Below are 23,664 nucleotides of genomic sequence, written 5' to 3'. Positions count from 1 at the left end.
ATGTTAGAATGATGCCAATTTGTGCTGTGTTTACCTTGTGTCATTTCTGTAAATGGTGTATTGTGTATCTTTAAAGCGTTAATTTCGCCCGTAAAATTGTTTTGTATTTCGTTGATTAATTTTGCATTACTTTGTGTTGTTTTTGATAATTCATTAGAATATTCTGTAGCTTTTTCTTTGTCAAACATGTTCTTCAAGTCAGGTTTTTGGGAAAGAGAATTTTCCATATTTTTTTCTACATTTGATTCAGTAATTTTGACTTTGATTTCAGGTTCTTTGTCACCTTCCATTGATGTAGTGATTTCAGTTATTTCGTCTTTATTGCCCCTATTCTTTCGGATAGTTCTTTTCTTTACAGTTTTTTTTATAGGTTTTCCTTCAGAGTTTTGTACTACAGTGATGGTCGTTTCTTCCGGCAGTTCTTTAATTATCACGTTATCAGACTTTTCATAAACGAAATCATTTGCTGTTTCTTTAACGTCAGTTTGAGTAACTTTTATTGAAATTTTCGGCTCATCATCACCTACTGTAGATGTAGTTATTTCCGTGAACTCTTGTTTAGCTCCCTTTTTCTTTCGAATAACTCTTTTCTTAACAGTTTTAGTTTTAGTAACTCCGTCCTCGTCTTGAATTGTGGAAATACTGATTTCTTCCGGAAGTTCTTCGATGGTTGCCGTACCGTAAGTTTCGTCGATTGATTTTTCTGTAACAATGATAACTGTTTTCGGTTCTTCTTCCCCTTCTTTTGTGGTGACGATTTCAGTTCGTTCTTCTTTTCCGTCCTTCTTCTTTTTGATAATTCTTTTCTTTACGATCTTTGTTTTGGTAACTCCTTCCTCGTCTTGAATTGTGGAAATACTGATTTCTTCCGGAAGTTCTTCGATGGTTGCCGTACCGTAAGTTTCGTCGATTGATTTTTCTGTAACAATGATAGCTGTTTTCGGTTCTTCTTCCCCTTCTTTTGTGGTGACGATTTCAGTTCGTTCTTCTTTTCCGTCCTTCTTCTTTTTGATAATTCTTTTCTTTACGATCTTTGTTTTGGTAACTCCTTCCTCGTCTTGAATTGTTGAAGTACTGATTTCTTCCGGAAGTTCTTCGATGGTTGCCGTACCGAATGTTTCCTCGATCGGTTTCTCCGTAACGGTAATGGCCGTTTTCGGTTCTTTGTCCCCTTCCGTTGTCGTGACGATTTCAGTCCGTTCTTCTTTTCCGCCCTTCTTCTTTTTGATAATTCTTTTCTTTACGATCTTAGTTTTGATTACACCTTCCTCGTCTTGAATCGTGGAAATACTTATTTCTTCCGGCAGTTCTTCGATGGTTGTCGTACCGAATGTTTCCTCTATCGGTTTCTCCGTAACGATGATAACCGTTTTCGGTTCTTCGTCCCCTTCTGTTGTCGTTACAATTTCAGTACGTTCTTCTTTTCCGTCCTTTTTCTTTTTGATAATTCTTTTCTTTACGATCTTCGTTTTGGTAACTCCTTCCACGTCTTGAATCGTGGATGTACTGATTTCTTCCGGAAGTTCTTCGATGGTTGCCGTCCCGAATGTTTCCTCGATCGGTTTCTCCGTAACGGTAATGGCCGTTTTCGGTTCTTTGTCCCCTTCCGTTGTCGTTACAATTTCAGTACGTTCTTCTTTTCCGCCCTTCTTCTTTTTGATAATTCTTTTCTTTACGACCTTCGTTTTGGTAACTCCTTCCTCGTCTTGAATCGTGGAAGTACTGATTTCTTCCGGAAGTTCTTCGATGGTTGCCGTCTCGAATGTTTCCTCTATCGGTTTCTCCGTAACGATGATAACCGTTTTCGGTTCTTCGTCCCCTTCTGTTGTCGTTACAATTTCAGTACGTTCTTCTTTTCCGTCCTTTTTCTTTTTGATAATTCTTTTCTTTACGATCTTCGTTTTGGTAACTCCTTCCACGTCTTGAATCGTGGATGTACTGATTTCTTCCGGAAGTTCTTCGATGGTTGCCGTCCCGAATGTTTCCTCGATCGGTTTCTCCGTAACGGTAATAGCCGTTTTCGGTTCTTTGTCCCCTTCCGTTGTCGTTACAATTTCAGTACGTTCTTCTTTTCCGCCCTTCTTCTTTTTGATAATTCTTTTCTTTACGACCTTCGTTTTGGTAACTCCTTCCTCGTCTTGAATCGTGGAAGTACTGATTTCTTCCGGAAGTTCTTCGATGGTTGCCGTCTCGAATGTTTCCTCGATCGGTTTCTCCGTAACAATGATTGGCGTTTTCGGTTCTTTGTCCCCTTCCGTTGTCGTGACGATTTCAGTCCGTTCTTCTTTTCCGCCCTTCTTCTTTTTGATAATTCTTTTCTTTACGATCTTAGTTTTGATTACACCTTCCTCGTCTTGAATCGTGGAAATACTTATTTCTTCCGGCAGTTCTTCGATGGTTGTCGTACCGAATGTTTCCTCTATCGGTTTCTCCGTAACGATGATAACCGTTTTCGGTTCTTCGTCCCCTTCTGTTGTCGTTACAATTTCAGTACGTTCTTCTTTTCCGTCCTTTTTCTTTTTGATAATTCTTTTCTTTACGATCTTCGTTTTGGTAACTCCTTCCACGTCTTGAATCGTAGATGTACTGATTTCTTCCGGAAGTTCTTCAATGCTAGCTGTACCGAATGTTTCTTCGATCGGTTTCTCCGTAACGATGATGGCTGTTTTCGGTTTTTCGTCCCCTTCTGTCGTTGTGACGATTTCAGTCCGTTCTTCTTTTCCGTCCTTCTTCTTTTTGATAATTCTTTTCTTTACAATCTTAGTTTTGGTAACTCCTCTCTCGTCTACAATTGTGGAGGTTACGATTTCTTCCGGAAGTTCTTCGATCGTCGCCGTACCGTAAGTTTCTTCAATAGGTTTCTCTTCTGTCGTTGTGACAATTTCAGTCCGTTCTTCTTGTCCGTCCTTCTTCTTTTTGATAATTCTTTTCTTTACAATCTTAGTTTTGGTAACTCCTTTCTCGTCTTGAATCGTGGATGTTCTGATTTCTTCCGGAAGTTCTTCAATGCTTTCCGTACCGAAAGTTTCTTCGGTCGGTTTTTCCGTTACAATTATTGACGTTTTCGGTTCTTCGTCCCCTTCCGTTGTCGTGACGATTTCAGTACGTTCTTCTTTTCCGTCCTTCTTCTTTTTGATAATTCTTTTCTTTACGATCTTCGTTTTGGTAACTCCTTCCACGTCTTGAATCGTAGATGTACTGATTTCTTCCGGAAGTTCTTCGATGGTTGCCGTACCGAATGTTTCTTCGATCGGTTTCTCCGTAACGATGATGGCCGTTTTCGGTTCTTCGTCGCCTTCTGTCGTTGTGACGATTTCAGTCCGTTCTTCTTTTCCGTCCTTCTTCTTTTTGATAATTCTTTTCTTTACAATTTTAGTTTTGGTAACTCCTTTCTCGTCTACAATTGTGGACGTTCTGATTTCTTCCGGAAGTTCTTCGATCGTCGCCGTACCGTAAATTTCTTTAATAGGTTTCTCTGTTACAATGATGGCCGTTTTCGGTTCTTCGTCCCCTTCCGTTGTCGTGACGATTTCAGTCCGTTCTTCTTTTCCGTCCTTTTTCTTTTTGATAATTCTTTTCTTTACGATCTTCGTTTTGGTAACTCCTTCCACGTCTTGAATCGTAGATGTATTGATTTCTTCCGGAAGTTCTTCGATGGTTTCCGTACCGAATGTTTCTTCGATCGGTTTCTCCGTAACGATGATGGCCGTTTTCGGTTCTTCGTCCCCTTCTGTCGTTGTGACGATTTCAGTCCGTTCTTCTTTTCCGTTCTTCTTCTTTTTGATAATTCTTTTCTTTACAATCTTAGTTTTGGTAACTCCTTTCTCGTCTACAATTGTGGATGTTCTGATTTCTTCCGGAAGTTCTTCGATCGTCGCCGTACCGTAAATTTCTTTAATAGGTTTCTCTGTTACAATGATGGCCGTTTTCGGTTCTTCGTCCCCTTCCGTTGTCGTGACGATTTCAGTCCGTTCTTCTTTTCCGTCCTTCTTCTTTTTGATAATTCTTTTCTTTACCATCTTTGTTTTGGTAACTCCTTCCTCGTCTTGAATTGTCAAAGTACTGATTTCTTCCGGAAGTTCTTCGATGGTTGCTGTACCGAATGTTTCCTCAATCGGTTTCTCCGTAACGATGATGGTTGTTTTCGGTTCTTCGTCCCCTTCTGTCGTTGTGACGATTTCAGTTCGTTCTTCTTTTCCGTCCTTCTTCTTTTTGATAATTCTTTTCTTTACAATCTTAGTTTTGGTAAATCCTTTCTCGTCTTGAATCGTGGATGTTCTGATTTCTTCCGGAAGTTCTTCGATGGTTGCCGTACCGAATGTTTCCTCGATCGGTTTCTCCGTAACGGTAATGGCCGTTTTCGGTTCTTTGTCCCCTTCCGTTGTCGTGACGATTTCAGTCCGTTCTTCTTTTCCGCCCTTCTTCTTTTTGATAATTCTTTTCTTTACGATCTTAGTTTTGATTACACCTTCCTCGTCTTGAATCGTGGAAATACTTATTTCTTCCGGCAGTTCTTCGATGGTTGCCGTCCCGAATGTTTCCTCGATCGGTTTCTCCGTAACGGTAATGGCCGTTTTCGGTTCTTTGTCCCCATCCGTTGTCGTTACAATTTCAGTACGTTCTTCTTTTCCGCCGTTCTTCTTTTTGATAATTCTTTTCTTTACAATTTTAGTTTTGGTAACTCCTTTCTCGTCTACAATTGTGGACGTTCTGATTTCTTCCGGAAGTTCTTCAATGCTTTCCGTACCGAAAGTTTCTTCGGTCGGTTTTTCCGTTACAATTATTGACGTTTTCGGTTCTTCGTCCCCTTCCATTGTCGTGACGATTTCAGTACGTTCTTCTTTTCCGTCCTTCTTCTTTTTGATAATTCTTTTCTTTACGATCTTCGTTTTGGTAACTCCTTCCCCGTCTTGAATCGTAGATGTACTGATTTCTTCCGGAAGTTCTTCGATGGTTGCCGTACCGAATGTTTCTTCGATCGGTTTCTCCGTAACGATGATGGCCGTTTTCGGTTCTTCGTCGCCTTCTGTCGTTGTGACGATTTCAGTCCGTTCTTCTTTTCCGTCCTTCTTCTTTTTGATAATTCTTTTCTTTACAATTTTAGTTTTGGTAACTCCTTTCCCGTCTACAATTGTGGACGTTCTGATTTCTTCCGGAAGTTCTTCAATGCTTTCCGTACCGAAAGTTTCTTCGGTCGGTTTTTCCGTTACAATTATTGACGTTTTCGGTTCTTCGTCCCCTTCCGTTGTCGTGACGATTTCAGTACGTTCTTCTTTTCCGTCCTTCTTCTTTTTGATAATTCTTTTCTTTACAATCTTCGTTTTGGTAACTCCTTCCACGTCTTGAATCGTAGATGTACTGATTTCTTCCGGAAGTTCTTCGATGGTTGCCGTACCGAATGTTTCTTCGATCGGTTTCTCCGTAACGATGATGGCCGTTTTCGGTTCTTCGTCGCCTTCTGTCGTTGTGACGATTTCAGTCCGTTCTTCTTTTCCGTCCTTCTTCTTTTTGATAATTCTTTTCTTTACAATTTTAGTTTTGGTAACTCCTTTCTCGTCTTGAATTGTCGAAGTACTGATTTCTTCTGGAAGTTCTTCGATGGTTGCTGTACCGAATGTTTCCTCGATCGGTTTCTCCGTAACGATGATGGCTGTTTTCGGTTCGTAGTCCCCTTCTGTCGTTGTGACGATTTCAGTCCGTTCTTCTTTTCCGTCCTTCTTCTTTTTGATAATTCTTTTCTTTACAATCTTAGTTTTGGTAACTCCTCTTTCGTCTACAATTGTGGAAGTTCTGATTTCTTCCGGAAGTTCTTCGATCGTCGCCGTACCGTTTGTTTCTTCAATAGGTTTCTCTGTTACAATGATGGCCGTTTTCGGTTCTTCGTCCCCTTCCGTTGTCGTGACGATTTCAGTACGTTCTTCTTTTCCGTCCTTCTTCTTTTTGATAATTCTTTTCTTTACGATCTTCGTTTTGGTAACTCCTTCCACGTCTTGAATCGTAGATGTACTTATTTCTTCCGGAAGTTCTTCGATGGTTGCCGTACCGAATGTTTCTTCGATCGGTTTCTCCGTAACGATGATGGCCGTTTTCGGTTCTTCGTCCCCTTCTGTCGTTGTGACGATTTCAGTCCGTTCTTCTTTTCCGTCCTTCTTCTTTTTGATGATTCTTTTCTTTACGATCTTTGTTTTGGTAACTCCTTCCTCGTCTAGAATCGTGGAAGTACTTATTTCTTCCGGCAGTTCTTCGATGGTTGCCGTACCGAATGTATCCTCGATCGGTTTCTCCGTAACATTGATTGCCGTTTTCGGTTCTTCGTCCACTTCCGTTGTCGTGGCGATTTCAGTTTGTTCTTCTTTTCCGTCCTTCTTCTTTCTGATTATTCTTTTCTTTACGATCTTAGTTTCGATAGCTCCTCCCTCGTCTTGAATCGTGGAAGTACGGATTTCTTCCGGAAGTTCTTCGATTGTTGCTATACCGCCAGTTTCTTCAATAGGCATTTCTTCAATAATCACGTTTTTGATATCAGGCTTATCGTAAGCAAAATCTTTACATGTTTCCTCTTTGTCTATTTTCGTAACTTTTACCGAAATTTTAGGCTCTTTATCACCTTCTATAGATGTAATGATTTCCGTCACCTCTTGTTTGTTTCCTTCCATCTTTCGGATAACTCTTTTCTTAACGGTCTTTCGAACAGATTTCCCCTCAGTGTTTTTTATTACGGTGGAAGTAATTTCTTCTGGCATTTCTTCAATTATCTCACTATCAGCATCAGGTTTTTCATAAACCAATTTCTTAGTTGTTTCTTGTATTTCTGTTTCAGTTACTTTTACTGAAATTTCAGGCTCGTTATCATCTTCCGTTGTTGTAGTGATTTCAGTGATCTCTTCTTTTGGTCCCATCCTTTTTCGGAAAACTTTCTTTTTAACGACTCTTTGAATAGGTTCGCCTTTAGTATTCTTATCCACGGTGGTAGCAATTTCTTCCGGCATTTCTTTTATTATAACGCTATTGGTATCAAGCTTATCGTAAACCAATGGTTCGTTTGGGGTTTGGTCTTGTTTTAAATGTTTAGTTTCTTTTTCTGACAGTTTTTTAAATAAAATTAACTTTTTCGATTCTGGTATTCCAGAATCGTCACTGTCAAGTTGTGTTGTTGGATTGAGTATGTAAACATTTTCAATGAGTTCGTTAGTATTTGTTTCTTGTGTTTGATGTGTAAGTGTTTGGTGTAATAGTGGTTTAGGCAGAGTGTAGTTATCTGAAAGTAAAAACAAGATTGTTTGTACGTGTGTAGTTAACGGGTTTTCATTATTTGTTTTGTACGATGGTTTATTATGTTTGTTAAATATGTTAATTGTTATTTGTGTATTAATTTATATAATTTGTTTATAATATAAATTATTCTAAAAATGGCTTTTTAGTATGCCAGTTGTAGAATGCAAATATGCTTTGGTACATGGTACTCACCTTCTTTTTGTAGGATTGACACTACATCGACTGAAATGTTAGAGTGTTCGTGTAAATTAATTTTAGCTTGAGCGAGTGTTGTATCTGGAAATTGTTTTGTTTCACAACTTGTTAATGGGAGTAATTCTTTTATTTCTAAAGATTCATGAGGTTTTTCATTTTGAGTATTTGCAAACGAAAGCGTTTCCCTATTAGTTTCTAAAGGTTTTAATGATTGTTCCGCTACAATTTCTAAAGTTGATGCTGTTTTGTTAGGTATATATTCTTGTTTTGCTGTTTTACTTTGTTTGGGCTTATTTATTATGTCTCCATCACAATATTGCGCAAACGTTTCATTAACGTGTAAGCTTTGATTTTCGTTTATTACTATATTTGCCTTTTGTGAATCAATCTTTTGTGATTCGAAAGTTTTATTATTATCGTGTGGTATAATTTCTTCTCTTGTTAAACTATTAAATTCATCGTGAATAGGATATGTTTGTATTGCTTTAACTTTAGGTTGGTTTTCTACCACTGTAAGACTTTCTAAAACTATGTTATCACTTTTAGATATTGCAATTTCGGTTTCTATTTCTGACACACCAGCCCGACAATCCGTTGTTAATGATTTTTCATAATATTTTTCTTTATCTTCTATTACAACATCTAGGGTAGAAGCACTTGTGAGTGCAGTTTCTATCATTATATTAGAATGCTCGGTTTTTTTATCACGTGTTTCACTAAGGGTTGTTTCGCTCACCAATACCGGTGTTTCAGACGTTGAATAATGCTGCGCCTCTACATGTGTTTTTTGCGCTTGAGATTTGATTATATCGTCATTTTTAATGTTTTCTTCCTTAGAATGAAGAATTATTTCTTCGTTTTGAATTGAACAGTATTCTAAAACATTCGGAACAGCAGTTTTGCCATCAACTAATGATATTGTATTCATAATTTCTTCTTTTTCACCTGAACTTATTTCAGTTATGCATAAGCCACTACTTTCTTTAATATTTATAACTGCTGTCTGCAAGCATGGTCCTAAATCTTTGTCAGATGTAATCTCAGACTCGTTTATGAATTGTTCTTCTATAGTAATTACTGAACCTTCTACGTATTCTACCGGAACATTTTCTTTTTTGATAATATCTATGGATAAATTTTCCATATTTATTTCAGTATTTATTTCCGCAGTTGTTAAATGAGTGCTAGGAATAATGTGTTTTTCAGCTTTAAGTTCAGATGGCTTTTTTGATATGAATTTATCTTCGCAAAAGGTCGGAAAGATTTCTGTTATATTAAGTGACGATAATTGTGTGATTTCTTTAGTTGGAAAACATCCCCCTAATTTTAATTTATCTATATTATATTCTTCGTGTTCCTGAATAGTACTTTCAGATACAATAACACCTTCATTCGGTAGTTGTTTAAGTGTACCCTTTTCTTTATCATGAATTTTTTCTGAAAAATCAATTGTATTTTCGTGGCAAATAGTCTCTTCTTGTTGCAACGATAATTTATTATGTAGTTCCGCTGTAGCATTGCTCTTTTTTGGTATTTCAGATATTGACATTCTTCTTTCCTTTTCTTCGCAGTTTTGACTTGAAATCAAAATTCCATAGTTTTCCGGCATAGTTTTTTTAGCAGTACTTTCAATTTTCGGTAAATTTATAAATTCAACTGATCGTTCTTCAGCTGTTTGTTCTGCAACAGAAAGACTCACTGATTGATCTTGAATGATATAAGCACTCATTTCTTTTAATGAACTTTCTGTTTGAATTTTTTCAACGTCTTCGAAAGCGTCGATACTAATTTGTTCAAGTGTATCAAACGTGTCTAATTTTGTGAATGCCGTAACTTGGTCAGGTATTTTATAATGTGCAAATGATCCTTCTTTACTGTGCGGAATAACTTCAATTACGGATTTTGCGTCAAATTCTTCTATTTTAGAATTAGCTTTACTCTTAAGTGGTGAAGATTCTTCTTGAAAATAATTTTCGGATTCTGATAAAATATTTTCACTAACGCTTATGTAATCTAATTCACCTGGGAACGTTATGTTTGCTTTCGCAGCTTGAACAATTAGTTTGGGATGCTCAGGAATATGGGTATCGGAAATGATGTCATTTTTTACAGCTAATACTTTATTTACATCCATACTTATATTAGCATTCTTAAAATCATGTTGATTTACACGATATTCCAAAGATTCTTTTTCTGATGGGAATATTTCTGTTGTAACAATTGAATGATCACATTGTATATCAATATTAGCAAGCATATTAGACGGTTCATCTTTTGAAAAAAGAATTTCTTCTTTTTCATTTACAAGAGTTTCACATTGTTGAACGCTATCTAAAGTTGATTGTGCGAACTTTGCCGTTGTTAATCCAGGTTTCGGAGTACTAAAATCTTTTGAACTAACTAATGATATTACTTCTGATTTTTCAGCGACTCTTCCAGATGTCAAATTCTGGTGAGCATTTTCCAAGATTGGTAAACTTGAAGTAATAAATGTGCCTGTGTTATCCGAACACTCAACAGTATTTACGTTTATACTTTCTACTTCGTTGAGATTTACTGACGCATTTCTTTTTGCACTGTTTTTATTCTGTATTAATTCATTTTCATTTTCATTTATTTCTACTTCTTGACATTCTAAGGACTGTAAAAGCAAAGTTTTAAGAGAAGCCTTATCTTGTTTTTCACTCACTGGAGTAACATGGCTTACATTATCTTCTGCAATTGTTTCATATTGTTGTGCTACTCTGAACATGTCAGGCAAATACTCCTTAGTACGTATTGTTTCTTTTAATGGTTTAAATATGGCAATCGAATCTTCTGTTTTATTAATACCTTCACCTTGAGAAAACGTTTCTGATATATTCACAGCTTTTTTAAGTTCGTATTCATACATTGGAATTTTACAAGGAAATTTGTCGTCTTCAATGTGCAGTTCAGATTCTTTTTCTGCAGTTATTTGTTTTGTTTGTAAAATGGCTTCGAATGTTTGGTGAGTAGGTGTTGCTTCTGAAACGTGTTGTACTTTTTTTTCAATATCTATTGTTGTATCTTGTGAGATTATTTCTGTGCTTTGAGCAACAAATTTATTAGAAAATTCAGTACTTGCTTTTTCAAACGAAATATTTTTTACAGATTCGAGATCAGATTCTTTATCTTGCACCAATGTTTCAGTTATAATAGTAGCCTGTTCACAGTCAAGTAAGGTTTCAGCATTCTTTTTATATGGAAGTATGTTTTTGTACAGTATACCTTCAAGTTCAGCAGAAGATGTATCAATATTAACCAATGATTTAAGAAGTGTATGTTGTATATTAGCTTTCGTTGTTTTAGCAGGTAATATTTCTAAATCTGAAAAAGAGTTATTTGGTATGACCTGTGTTTTAAGTGTACTTGTATGAAGTATTACATCAGATGTAGCTACTACTTCCTTCGGTTTTTCTTGTTGGTGCAAACTGATTTCTTTATCTTCCGTTATAACTATTGTTGTAACTAAACTCTCCTTTTTAGTTATATCCATTTCAGCTTTCACACTTAATTCGAATTTAGGTATGTTAAACGTACCTTCTTTTTCTTCACTGATGCATTCTGTTTGTTCGATTGAAGACATTGGCACGTGTTGAGTATCAGCTGTACACGGAATCTCTTTTATAATATGTAAATCGTCAGCTTTTGAAGATAAAATAATTTCGTCTTTCGACGCAACCTTTCCGGTGTTTTCAATATTTGGTGTTGCCAATACTGTGTCGATAGATTTATGTATGGCCAGTGTTCCTTCTTTCGAATCAGAGAGTGTTTCTGATATACATATACTTTGTTGCTCGATAAATTTGTAATTAACGTTTATCTGGTCTGGTTTTTTCATTTCAATATGTTTTCCTTCAAACTCAGCGGGAATCACTTCATTTAAACAAGCTACTGTGAGAGAGTCATTCGATGTTTTGGCCAATTCATTTTGTATATTGGGTGTAATGATATTACTAGTATTGTCATTCGATATTATTTCTTGCTGAACGATAGCCTCTTTTGCGATTATATTTACTTTAGCCTGTTCATTGTTTGGCTTTTTTAATTCTGTTAAATTGCCCGTAGCTGTATTTGCAATAGTTTCTTCAACAGAAATGCTTTGATCAGCAATAATGTTAATATCAGCTTCCATACTTTTTGGTTTTGTGGTTTGTTCTAAGGCAGTAATTTTTTCTTGCAAATCCGGTTCTAATACTGCGATTTCATTAAATATATCACTAGTTAAAATAGCCTTTTTATGAGGTAAATCTTCAGATGGATTGATAAAACCAATTCCTATATTTGTTTCAAGCTTAGATGACATTGCAATATTCCTTACAGTAACATTGGGAGAAGCGTTACACATATCGTATTGTGCATTACATTCATATACGCTTCCCGTTTCATTACTAATAACTTGTGAAACATTTAACGGTTCATGCACATCTTCTATTTTTGTAGAAGAAATCAACTTTTCTTTTGGCTTTTTAAGTGTCTCTAGTTGAGTTTCATTTTCTATAGCTTGCTGTGTACTTACAGAAACATGTTGGAATGTAGTATGTAATCGGTCAGCTTTTTCTTTTGCTACACTTAGCTTTTCAATGGGCAGTGAGATTGGTTCTGGTGTCACTTCCATAGTAGACGCTACAATATGATTTGATGATATATCAGGCTTAGCGAATTTTTCATTTGCAATGAAATCCGCTATCAATACTTCTTCTTTGTCATTTGATAAAACTTGCTGAATATTCAATCCTGCATGTTGTAATATTTCTGTGTGAGCGGTAATAATAGGTAGTTCACTATCTTTAGTATTCTGCACATTTTCTGAAGTAATTGATTCTGAAATTGTCAGTTCGTTATAAATTGATTGATTTTGAGCTTCTTTTGCGTGATTTTCAATTAAGTTGTCCTTTTTGAAAATGTCTGCATGACTTGTTAAATTTATTTCTTCAGTTACTGTTGTTGGCAATGTGTGTGATGGTGTTATTTTACTAAATTGATGTTGAGGTGAAATCGATGTTTCGAAAATATCTTCTTTTTCAGAAACCGATGTATCCGTTACATTCAAGTGTTCTATTGGAGTAAAATTCGTGATGACATTACTGGTCTTAGTTTCTAAATAAGGTTGGTTTATTTCGTTTTCATGAGACAGTGTAAATGAAACTTCTGTAGCATTAAATGTCTCTACGGATGGATGTATTTCTTCTTTCACCAATTTTAGAGTATTTAATAATTCCTCTGGTTGGTCAATGCTTTGGATTTCAGTAGTTGATAAGTGCTCTCTAGCACCTACTGAATAATTTGCTATTACCCCTTTATTGACTTTGCCCTTTACAAGTTCAGTTTCAGAATCTTGAATTAAGACAGAATAATCATTTCGACTTTCCAATAGATTGAATGTTGTAACTGCATTTTCTTTATCTTGTACCTTTTCACTTTTGTATGAGTTTTCTTTTTCCGTTGGAAGAATAACTGTATTTGTTAAATGCTGTTGTTCAATTAATTCTACATCGGCATGGCGTGTGTCCATTTCCATATTATTAATAGGATATTCATTTAGCTGAACATCTGGCATAAAATTTGATATACTTCTAAGAAGTGAATATTCGGGATTTGCTTCAAAAAGTACAGGATGGGAAGTTCTTACGAAATTGTCTTCTTTATCTTGTATATTTTGTTCTGATACTATCAAGCCTTCTTCAAAATTAAAATTAAGATCTGCTGCTTGTTTAGGGGGAGCTTTGTCATTTAAAAATTTTCCTTCAAACTCCGGTGCGTTTATTACTTGTGTTACTAATTGATTTTCTGAAATAAATTTCGTCGTGGCTATTTCAGTTGGAACAAATAATTCAGGATAATACTTTCCAGATTTATCATCTACGAAAACAGTGCTTATTTCTAGAGGCTCTATTACGGAAATGCCAACGTTAGGTAAAACTGGAGTGTCTAATGGCTTTGTGATAATATCATTTTCTCTCATTTCCTCCTTAACTTCAGTAACCATTATCGGTTGTTGTGAAATTATATGACTTCGAGCATTTTCTAGAGTTTGTGCTTTGGATGGTTTATATTCTTCTTCTGAATGTGAGATTATAGGTTCAGTGACATTCATCGCTTCTTGCAAAATAATTTGTGAATCAGCATAATCCTTTATCGGATTAGTTTGTGTAATGTTTGTGGTTTCGATATTTGTAAGAGTCTCCGAGGTTACAAGACATTGTTCGTTACATGTTATACGTTCCGTCGAATGAACTAAAGAAACTTCTTTTTTTATTGATAGTTCATCTGCCTGTAAATGTGTAGATATTTCATTTATTTCCAAGTATTGAACGGGAAGCACTTGCGGTGTTGCGTATGCTTCCATATGTTTTTGCAAATTCGTGCCATCTATTTCAACTTGTTGGGGTTCTACCGTTTTTTCGGTTAAAGCGTTAAATGTTTTTATTTTCACAACAGCAATTTCTTCTCGTTCTTTCTTTGGTAAAATCATGTTTGATACTTCACTTGAAGGTACTATTTCAGCCATGTGCGAACTTATATCACACGGAATACCCGAATTTATATCAATTTTTAAAAGCTTATTAATATTCTCTGCATTTTCTTCATGCATTCTTTCTATACCTTCAAATGAATTTTCAATTTTAAAGTGACGTTTTTGTCTTCTTTCTTGTTGTCCTACTGAAAGACTTTGGTCAACCACTTCTTCGATTTCTGTGAAAGTTGGTAAAAGTTTAAAGATTTACAGAAAATTTATTTTTATTAAAATTTAGTCGGTAGTGTTCTTTTCAGAACTTTAGTTTTTAAATGTTTAAATATATGTTTTTTTTATTAAACGAATTGTTAATTTTATTTGTGAGGCTTTACTATTTTTTTAAATTTAATTTATATGTTGATAGTAGGTATAATAATTCTGATATTTAAAATTAGTAAAGTGTTAAATGTATAAGTACAAAAAATATTTGTTTACTACGAGAACCCAATACAACTATGTAAAATACATTTTATGTGAAAACAATTAATATAATGTGCGTTGCCGTAAGTTTATTTTTCCAAGCGATTTATTCAGAACCGTATAACCGGTAACCGTTTTATGAGCTATTTAAATAATATGAATGGAGATTTAATACAACTTTAGGCTGAAGCACACTCGGAATGATTTATTGCATCACTTGCACTTGATAAATGCAGGATTCTATGTTAAGATTTGTTATAGATTTATTATCTTCTATGCTCAAATATGTATGAGACACATAGAGGGAAAATTTCTAGATCAGTTAGTAGGGTGTGCGGATTAATCAAACACTCTCGAATAAGCTTTCATGCTGGTATAGTAATATTATTGAGAAGCGTTTACTTACTTTAGTGAGAAAATTGCTTGGTCTTGTTTCGCGAAAAACACTATTTTATAGTTAGCTTCTTAACACACAAAGCAAAAGCCATAACTGCAAGAAATATTGCGTAAGCAAATAAATTCTATCAAAATGAGTTTTTCGCTGTTAATTTCCATATTTTCTTCTAATAACATTTCTCCACCTCTGTTGAAATATATTTACACCGCAATAATTATGTAGGTACGCTTTCGTTGATAAATTATTTAAAACGTTAATTTTTGTTCAGTTGAACCCTCGTATTTTGTTCAGTTTTCGGTTTTATAATAACATCTCCATACCATAATACGTGTTTAGTGGTGATGAGATAATGAGTATTTAAATGGTCACCTAAAATCAAATAATTCTTCATTGGTGCCTGAATATACTCGCATAAACCGACATATTACGCGTATATGCATGACTATGAAACTGCGTTCTAAGCACCATTTCTTGTATTGCACCATATTGCAACCATTGCAACTAAGAAAAATAAAACCAAATGTAGAAACCGCAGAGCACAAAATTTGTTTTTGTGTATTTATGGAACAGTAATTCAAAATAATTTACAATTTCGTTCGAAGAAATCATAAATATGCACTGAGGTGTAATTAAATAGACATGGGCGCGTCATATAATGCAAATTTGAAATCGTATTCTAAAAATTAACTAGCATTTCCGTGCAAAACGCGTAGTGGAGTAAAAAGGACAAACTGTTTATAGCGCTTACTCTGAATTCAAAGCTGTACGTCGCGCCCTTTCGCACTGCTTCACATTAATTTGCTTAGCGCATACAAGGAAAAACACAATTTTCCACCAAATACCGGATAAGCTTCGTAACCTATGTTGAATGGGTGCTTAGTGCCGCATCTGCATAGTGTATACATGTATGTAAATGTGATGTTAATTCGAATAACTTGGTAAAATATATATCTGTTGCCAAATTTATTATGCTCAAATATATGTACATTAAACTATTGTTGTATTTGAATCTTTTTAAAGTAAATGAAGAATGACGTCATTTTAAATAATGAAAAACTTATTTACGTTACAAGGAAATAAAACAATAACCAAAAAAATATTTTATCATAGTGTACCGGTCCCTGGAATAAAGGAATGGATTGATAAACTTTCCGGTGAGATAAATAAAACTAACTTGTCTGAAAAGCCTGAATTGAAAAAAATCACGAGTTTCTTGGTAGGTGAAATTATTCGCTAGAATCCCTTTTTTTTAGAAAGGTTTTGGTGCTTTTACTTCACGAAAATCAAAGAATTTCTAAAGTGTGAATGTTACACGGTATGTAAACTGATTACTCAAATTAGTCAGCGACAGATCATAAGTCCCATATATGCCTAGGTTTCCTGAAACTCTTCTCAAATAGTTTATTTAACTCTCTTTAAATATCTCTCAGAGTTGATAAGACTATCAATCATTTTATACGTTTTATCGATCGCTCGATCAAAGAACGCTGTGATTTTACCCATAAAATTAATAGAAAAATATTGTTTTATTAAACAATTTATGCACTTTACAAAAAAGATAGCTTAAAAATAATATCCTTCATTATGTTATAATAGCAACGTATTCTGATGTGTGTAAATAATAATACTATTGAATACAAATAAAAAAATATAAAGTCATTTTAAATCTGCGATGAAACCTCCATTTTGATTTTATAGCTTTAATTTTAGTTTGCGTTAGTCCAGCCTAGCATAAAACTCAAAAATAATTAAAAGCATTAAATAAAATATAGGTTATGTAGTCAATTTATGTTAATTATATTTAAGTAGTGTTCATAAAGGATGTATGTAGTTTGAAAGTTAAATACATTTAAAATTTCATTATAACGATTTAGTCGAAAAGTGTTTTCTGGAAAACTATGTTAAAAAATCCGGTATTTGAACGATATTCATTACATTTTTTGTGAACGATCAGTTCACGGTTTATAAAATGTCGTTCAATAATCGATTTTTTTTTAAAAATGTCTCTAGCGCAACATTAAAAGTATTGGGAAGAGAAATACATAGCAAGTAAAATCATCTAATATATTAAATTATTCATCTTCGCACATCCTTTTTGGACACTCCGTACAAAATTCGTTTTAGAATGTTCAATTTATTTGATTTCTTTAATTTATTTGTAATTTAAATAACTTATTCTTACAGGAATAAGCTCAAATTTTCAGGTAGTTTATTTAATACATATTGAGATAAAACAATTAAGATTTTAAGAAATAAAATTGATGTTTGCGAACTTATAACCCGGATAGTGGTCTTGTGGTAGTATCGCGGAATCACGGATCAGAGGTCCGAGATTCGAACACGGCACTGTTGTTGTAACATGATAACCACTGTCTGGCACTGTTATTTACGACTACTTGAAAATGCCAATATTTCACGGAAATATTAATTTTTATTTAAAGAAATATATGGATAAAAAATAATAATAGAATCATTAATTTAATGCAACATGTTTGTGCACTTCAAATGTAATAAAAAAAACATAATCATAAGGAAAAGTAATAAAAAATATTACAAATGATATTTTGAAATTAACGTTATTAGATTTTTTAAAATACCTTTTGTCAGTTCTTGAATCTTTCTTTTCTCCTTTATTATCTTTTTCTTATCTGAAATAAATCATAGACTTGTTATTATAATTTAAACATTTTTTAACTACACACATAACATTAATACTATTTATTTTTTGCAAGTGTTTAGTTTTCTTTGTTTTATTTTTAAAAACAAATATTCTGTTCATTTGCTCATGTTTCATGTGAGAAAATCACTGTAGGACAAATACAATCAAATACGCTAATTATTTTCGACGAAATTTTGCTTGTTAATTGTTTTTTTTCATATAAAGATACAATAAAAAAAATATTTCAAAAACGTATCCCTGATTCTATGAGGCTAAGTGACCTGTGTTGAGTTGGGATATAACATAACATAATAGATAGTGGAAGCGTGCATAAATGCTGTCATATAAAAAAAATCCAAATGTAAATAGTTAAAATACGATTGCAAAGGTTTATTGCTATCACTATGATTTATTTACCTTGAAAAATTATATTCATCAGGTAAGTTTATGTATTATTTTATTATAATATGCTTATCAAGTGTTGATTTAATGCGTTTACTGTAATGATCATATGTTTATTTATGATTAATTAAGTTTTTTCATAGCATTTGAGTCCAAAAATTACTTATGTTGTGAATTACAGAACAAATCACATAGGATTGAGCAAAATAATATGAAATGATTGTCTTATTTATCTATTACACCACGTGTTTTGCCATAAGATATATAATATTATCATTTAACATTAGTAGCTACATCTCAAATACGTTATTTTCTTCGCTATTTACTTTTTACGTCATCTCTTACATAGCAATTCATATTTACCCATTTTAATATTTTTTTCTTCTTCAATAGCGTACTGTGTTTCTATACTTTCAACAGTCTTCTAAAAATAATAAAACATAAAATTATTTGTAAATACGTAAATTATATTTAGTTAATAATGTAGTTAACTTAAACAGTAGAAAAACTTACTGGTGTAATCTGTTTTCTTTCCCAATCTTGAGAGGTAAAATCTTCTGGACAGAACTGTACAATAACTTCTTCAACTGAAGCGTGCTTCTGTTCAACCATCTTCATAAAAGCTCTGAATCCTACCATTGAGGCTAGAGTGGTTTCATCTTGAACAGTTTCTTCAGTCATAACTTCTGTTATTAGTGATTCGAAGCCTTGACGCTCTACGGCTAACACAAGTGCAGATTGAGACTGGGGTGTTTTCAGAGCAGGGAAGTGAGAGGAATTGTAGAGACTAATAATTTCTTGAACACTTACTCCATTCCTGACCATAAAACCAATTTTCGCCAAGTCTTTTAGTGGATTTTCACCCGGTCCAAAGCTTTTGGCGTTAATCATCTCGAGAATTTCACTGATTTCTGAAGCCATATACTGTCGAATTTCAGATCTTTTCACATTACCGATTACTCTCTCCACAGTTTCACAGAGAATGTCTTCTGTTATTTCATCATCTTGAACGATTGATGTTATAATGTGTTTATGTGGCTGTATCAACATTTTAGCTAACTCTTCCTCCGGTTGCACTTTAGTTTTCTTGTCAACTTTCTTGAAGTAGCTACATCTGTTGTTCCTACGGATTCTGGATTGGAACAATACGTTTAGCTTTGCCTTTCTTGACTTCTTCAATTTCTTCAATTTCTACAGTAGATTCAACAACTTGAACATCTCTCTTGTCTGCAACTATTTTTTCATTATCTGTTATATTTTCTACAACTGTTTCTTCGGTTACTTCCTCTGTAATATTTTTCTTTACCTTTTCTAATTTCATTTTTTGTTCTTTAGCTTTTTTCTCTTTTGGTTTCTCGTCCGTTGAAGATACTTGTAATTTAGCCTTGGTAATAGCCATGCCAATATCACTCATCGCTTTGCATACGTAAACGCCTTCATCCACTTTACGCGCTTTGTGTATGGTAACTGATGTTTTGTTATCTTTGATGCGAATTTTAGTATTTTCATCATTCAAAATGATCTTGTCATCGTGGTACCAAATAATGTCTATAAATTAAAGAAAAAGATCATGAAACGTGTCGTCAAAAACCTATTTTAAATATTATTTAGTTAGGGACTATAATCATACGTACCGGGCATAGGATTTCCAGAATATTGGCAGTCAAATGTAACGACTTCTTCTTCCTTTGCTCTAACGCCCAATATTTCTTTGACAAATGTTGGAATCGATTGCGTTGCTAAAAAAAACATACGAGTTTGTTTTATATTTTATATAGAAAATCTCGAAATTCAGTGCTTCAGCTTTTAAATATACAAAACTTACCCTTTAGTGCTGCCTGCAGTTCCTCCATGTGTGTGACCCATTCCGGCTTACGATACTCTTTAGTACCCAAAATACCTGAAATACCAACGACATTTAGTAAAAATAAATTTATAGTGTTGAAATTAATGTTTAAGATATAATTGTTTAAGTCTGTAAATGTTATTTATGTATCAAAGGAAATGTAGGGAGGTTCAAATGAATGGCGAATAAATGGGGCAATTTTCAAGGTAGGCAATCTGAAAAAAAAACGAAAACTTTAAACAACTTTACAATATAGTCATAACCTTGTAACATAAAATAAATGCCCTTTTTACGAAATAAACAATATGTTTATCGGGTTGTGATCCCGCCGTAATATTGGGGGTTACAGTTGATTTAATACATTGAATCTTAATTATAGGATAAACATATTTATTAAGAACGCGCAAATTTATATATTCTAAAAAAAATAAAAATATTTGCAGTATTATAATTTTGGTAAATTATTTATAAGAATTACTTTTATGTTTCAACTTGTATTTCTTTTTCATAAAAATAAATATCCGGGTTCTGGTGATTTACCCAAATATTTAAATTTTGGGGGGCATTTTCAATGAGTTGTAAATAATTCACTATTTGAAAATTGGAATAAAGTAGGGTTCGAATCCCGGATTTCTGATCCGTGTGTCCGCAACACTAGCCACAGGACCATAACCCGATTCTTTCGATTTCATCGTTCACTATATATTAGCATAGGTTAAAAATAAAAGTCTATTTATTTGAACATTTAAAAAATATAAAATATCTATATATTATATATAAACACCAGTCATACTGGCATACCAACAGTTAGTACGTTTACTGATATTAAAGCTAAATCAATACAAATAAGTGGTTACCTTCTACTTCCAGTTCAGTAACCGTCGATACCACTCCCAACAGATTGCATGCTTCGAACTTTATCTCACCAGAGTCATCGGGAAACACTTCTTTCATAGTCAAAATTGATGTACCGTCTTCGAACTCTTCGATAATAAACTCTTCACTATGTCGAATTTCTTTGCCGTGCTTGAACCATTTTCCAACTGGTTTTGGTTTTCCAATAGCCTTGGATTCAATCCTGTTTCGTAAAATCAGAGACAGGTTTGTTTTAAAAACGAAAATAAAATTGCTATGTAAGTTTGGCAATTCAAAAAATAGAAGTCTCATTATTTTATGTTGCCAAATCCACGTTACTCGATAAATCAGAAATTTCAAACTTTACTAATTTGAAAATAATTCAAAAAAATAATGTTGGATAGATAGATGTTCTGCGAACAAACTTCAAATTATCATTTTATCATATTTTACTGAGCGACAACACTTTTAAATTGAGTATTGTGTTAAAATACGTTAATTTGTCTATAATTACATTATACTAATCTAAAATGGAGATGGGAGTTTGGAACTTGGAGTTTGGACCTAGAATTGGAGGCATTTAAATAGTTAACCTTTTTAGGGGTATATCAGGGTAGCGTCTAGAAAATTCTCACATATACAAGGTGTGTTCAGAAAATAACAAGAATCTTTATATTTCGCGGGTTTGGAGAGTCCGATTGTCAAATTTCACTATGTTAGTATACATGCCCCTGAAGTATGCTAATTTTTTTTGCTGTATTCATTGTTTACTTTGTCTGTGGCAGCCGCTAAGGTAAGACGTGTTTTTATGAGCTCGGCGATGTTCGTTTGTTAAAAAAAATGGACCAAAGAATTTGTATCAAATTTTGTGTAAAAAATGAAATAAAGTGTATGAAATGTCAACAAAGGCTTTTGATAAGTCTGCTATGAGTAAAACACGAGTTTACAAGTGGTATAAGCATTTACAAGACGTTACGTTTTAAATAGTATTTTTTTCGTATTATAGTTCGTAGCAAATATAACAATCATTAAATATTTTTTACTGCCTATGTAGGATTGTATCCGGTACTGAGACTCTCAATAACTATATTATTCATATCGTTTATCATTATTTGATAAACATTATTTCGATTTCAACTTATTACTACTATAGACTGTTGTTTTTTGTTTGTATGTAAATGCAAATTATCATTATTTATCAATTATCAATTATCTGTTACATGAAATTAAGGTGATCAATCTTAAACTTCGGGTGTCTGTCCAGGAAAACAATGAAATATTGCAGTTCAAACAACTTTTAAAATCAATATGTAATCATGTCCACGCTACCAGGAATAGAACCCAACACCTCAAGAATGGTAGACGAACGCGTCAACAACTACACAACGAGGTGGACTTTTCTCCACTCTATTTCCTTATTCAAGATTTTTACCTGAGAGCGACTATCGAGTTGAAAACATGCATACATGGTTCAGGTTCTATTTCACACACAGAACTGTATTCTTCATTCGCTTGAATAAATGCAAAAACCATTGTATTTATACTATTTATCTCTGGTCCTGTCTCTCATGGCACTTGTCCACAACGTCAAATTTACTCTTCATATGCATTACAGACAAAGAGCATTTTTAATTGTAAAAACATTTTTCAATTTCAAAATTATTCAACAGTGTTTTGCGTACGTCTAAATGTTTGTAGACGGGCTGGATTTCCTCCCTAGGGAGTTATCTAGATCTAAATTTGTTGCAAGAACAGTCGAGGAATTGTGGATGTTTAAACATGGGCAGAATGGTAAATGTTACACAGTGAGTGGAGTGGCCAATTAAACCAGCCAATGACAGGTCATAAGCCCTGTGAATGCTTAGACTTCCGTATTACCTTCTCAATTTTTCCCCCTCTCTTACAACACATTTAGTTCAAAATTATTGTTTTAAAAAAAACAAGTACGATAGAACTCCAAAATTCCGAACTCCGACTATCCGAATCGCGAATTATCAAATCGAATCACATGAAACTTCTCACTGTCAGGCGTATGCGCAACTTGGCTGCCCGAAAACGGATGATAACAGTCAAACAGCTTACTTTGACCGAGATGTTCAGGAAGCGATGACTTTCATTTAAAGTACGGCACGTATATACTGTACTAATGTACAGCAACTTGTAACTACGCTTAACATGTAAAAGCGTTGCCTTTTCATTTGATTAATTAAAACTTCATTTTCTTTAAAAATAGTTTTTTTTCTCATTTTCAACATACAGGAATTAATTAAAATAGACCCCTTTTTCGGAAAAAATCCAACTATCCGAATTTTCGATTATCCTAATGGGGTGCGGTCCCAATTGATTCGGATAATTAGAGTTCTACTGTATTGTCATTTTTATGCACTATATTGTAAGGAGTGCGTCCTGCCCTAAAAAATCGTATATAAATATGGACGCACCCTTACAAATTGTCCCTAATATTTGGGACGGTTTAATTTAAAAAATGAAAGTTAAATAACTTTATTTTTAACCACTTATTTTTCATTTTTTACCGACTGGTTTCGAAGCTACAGAAACTATCATTGTATAATTTAGTAACGAATATTATCCTAATTTAACAGTTTTGACGGTACACTTAATGTTAAATCGAAACACGAGGAGGTAAGAAGTCAAGTCTTTGTGTCACGTAGTATTTTATTTTTGTCAAAGTATGGGGTTAAGATTCAGGTTAAATATAAATTTTATGGTTTAATTTTTGTTAATTACCTTGTTAGTTGTCCTTCTTGGGTATTGATTATTGTAGGAAGGAACTTCACTATTTTTGGTCCAAAATCAGCATCGTCCTAAAACACGAAAAAAAAAAGAAATTATGTAAATCATGTTGTAATTAGTTAACCATACGTTTTTTTTTTATAGATACTAATGAACATTGCTACCCGATGAAGATGGAATGCATACATGCTAAGAAACATGGTGAGTCGCTAAATTTCATATCTTAAACTGTAATAGAAATTATTATATTCCGGACCGGAGAGGGGTGGTAAGTGGTAACTTATGACACGCGTATCTGAGGTGACACCCTGACATTTTGGGTG

The 23,664-nt window shown here is 33.9% G+C and overlaps 1 protein-coding gene across 1 annotated transcript in view; it reads right to left on the bottom strand.

Moving 5' to 3' along the window:
* Window positions 1-23,664, bottom strand: part of LOC148278437 (titin-like) — a 128,554-nt gene that overhangs the window by 33,075 nt on the left and 71,815 nt on the right. Inside the window, 10 exon segments of the mRNA XM_088231398.1 lie at window positions 35-7,258; window positions 7,468-14,187; window positions 17,423-17,473; window positions 18,250-18,310; window positions 18,400-19,012; window positions 19,014-19,434; window positions 19,521-19,625; window positions 19,712-19,786; window positions 20,590-20,810; window positions 23,336-23,412. Of these exon segments, the coding sequence (XP_088087524.1) occupies window positions 35-7,258; window positions 7,468-14,187; window positions 17,423-17,473; window positions 18,250-18,310; window positions 18,400-19,012; window positions 19,014-19,434; window positions 19,521-19,625; window positions 19,712-19,786; window positions 20,590-20,810; window positions 23,336-23,412 (15,568 nt within the window).

This window comes from Micrasema longulum, unplaced genomic scaffold (assembly GCF_059751315.1).
Source record: "Micrasema longulum isolate JH-2025_06_02 unplaced genomic scaffold, ASM5975131v1 h1tg000880l, whole genome shotgun sequence".
NCBI classification, from domain to species: Eukaryota; Metazoa; Arthropoda; class Insecta; order Trichoptera; family Brachycentridae; genus Micrasema; species Micrasema longulum.
Note: the sequence above shows the minus strand (reverse complement) of the source record. Positions and strands in the feature narration are given on the sequence as shown.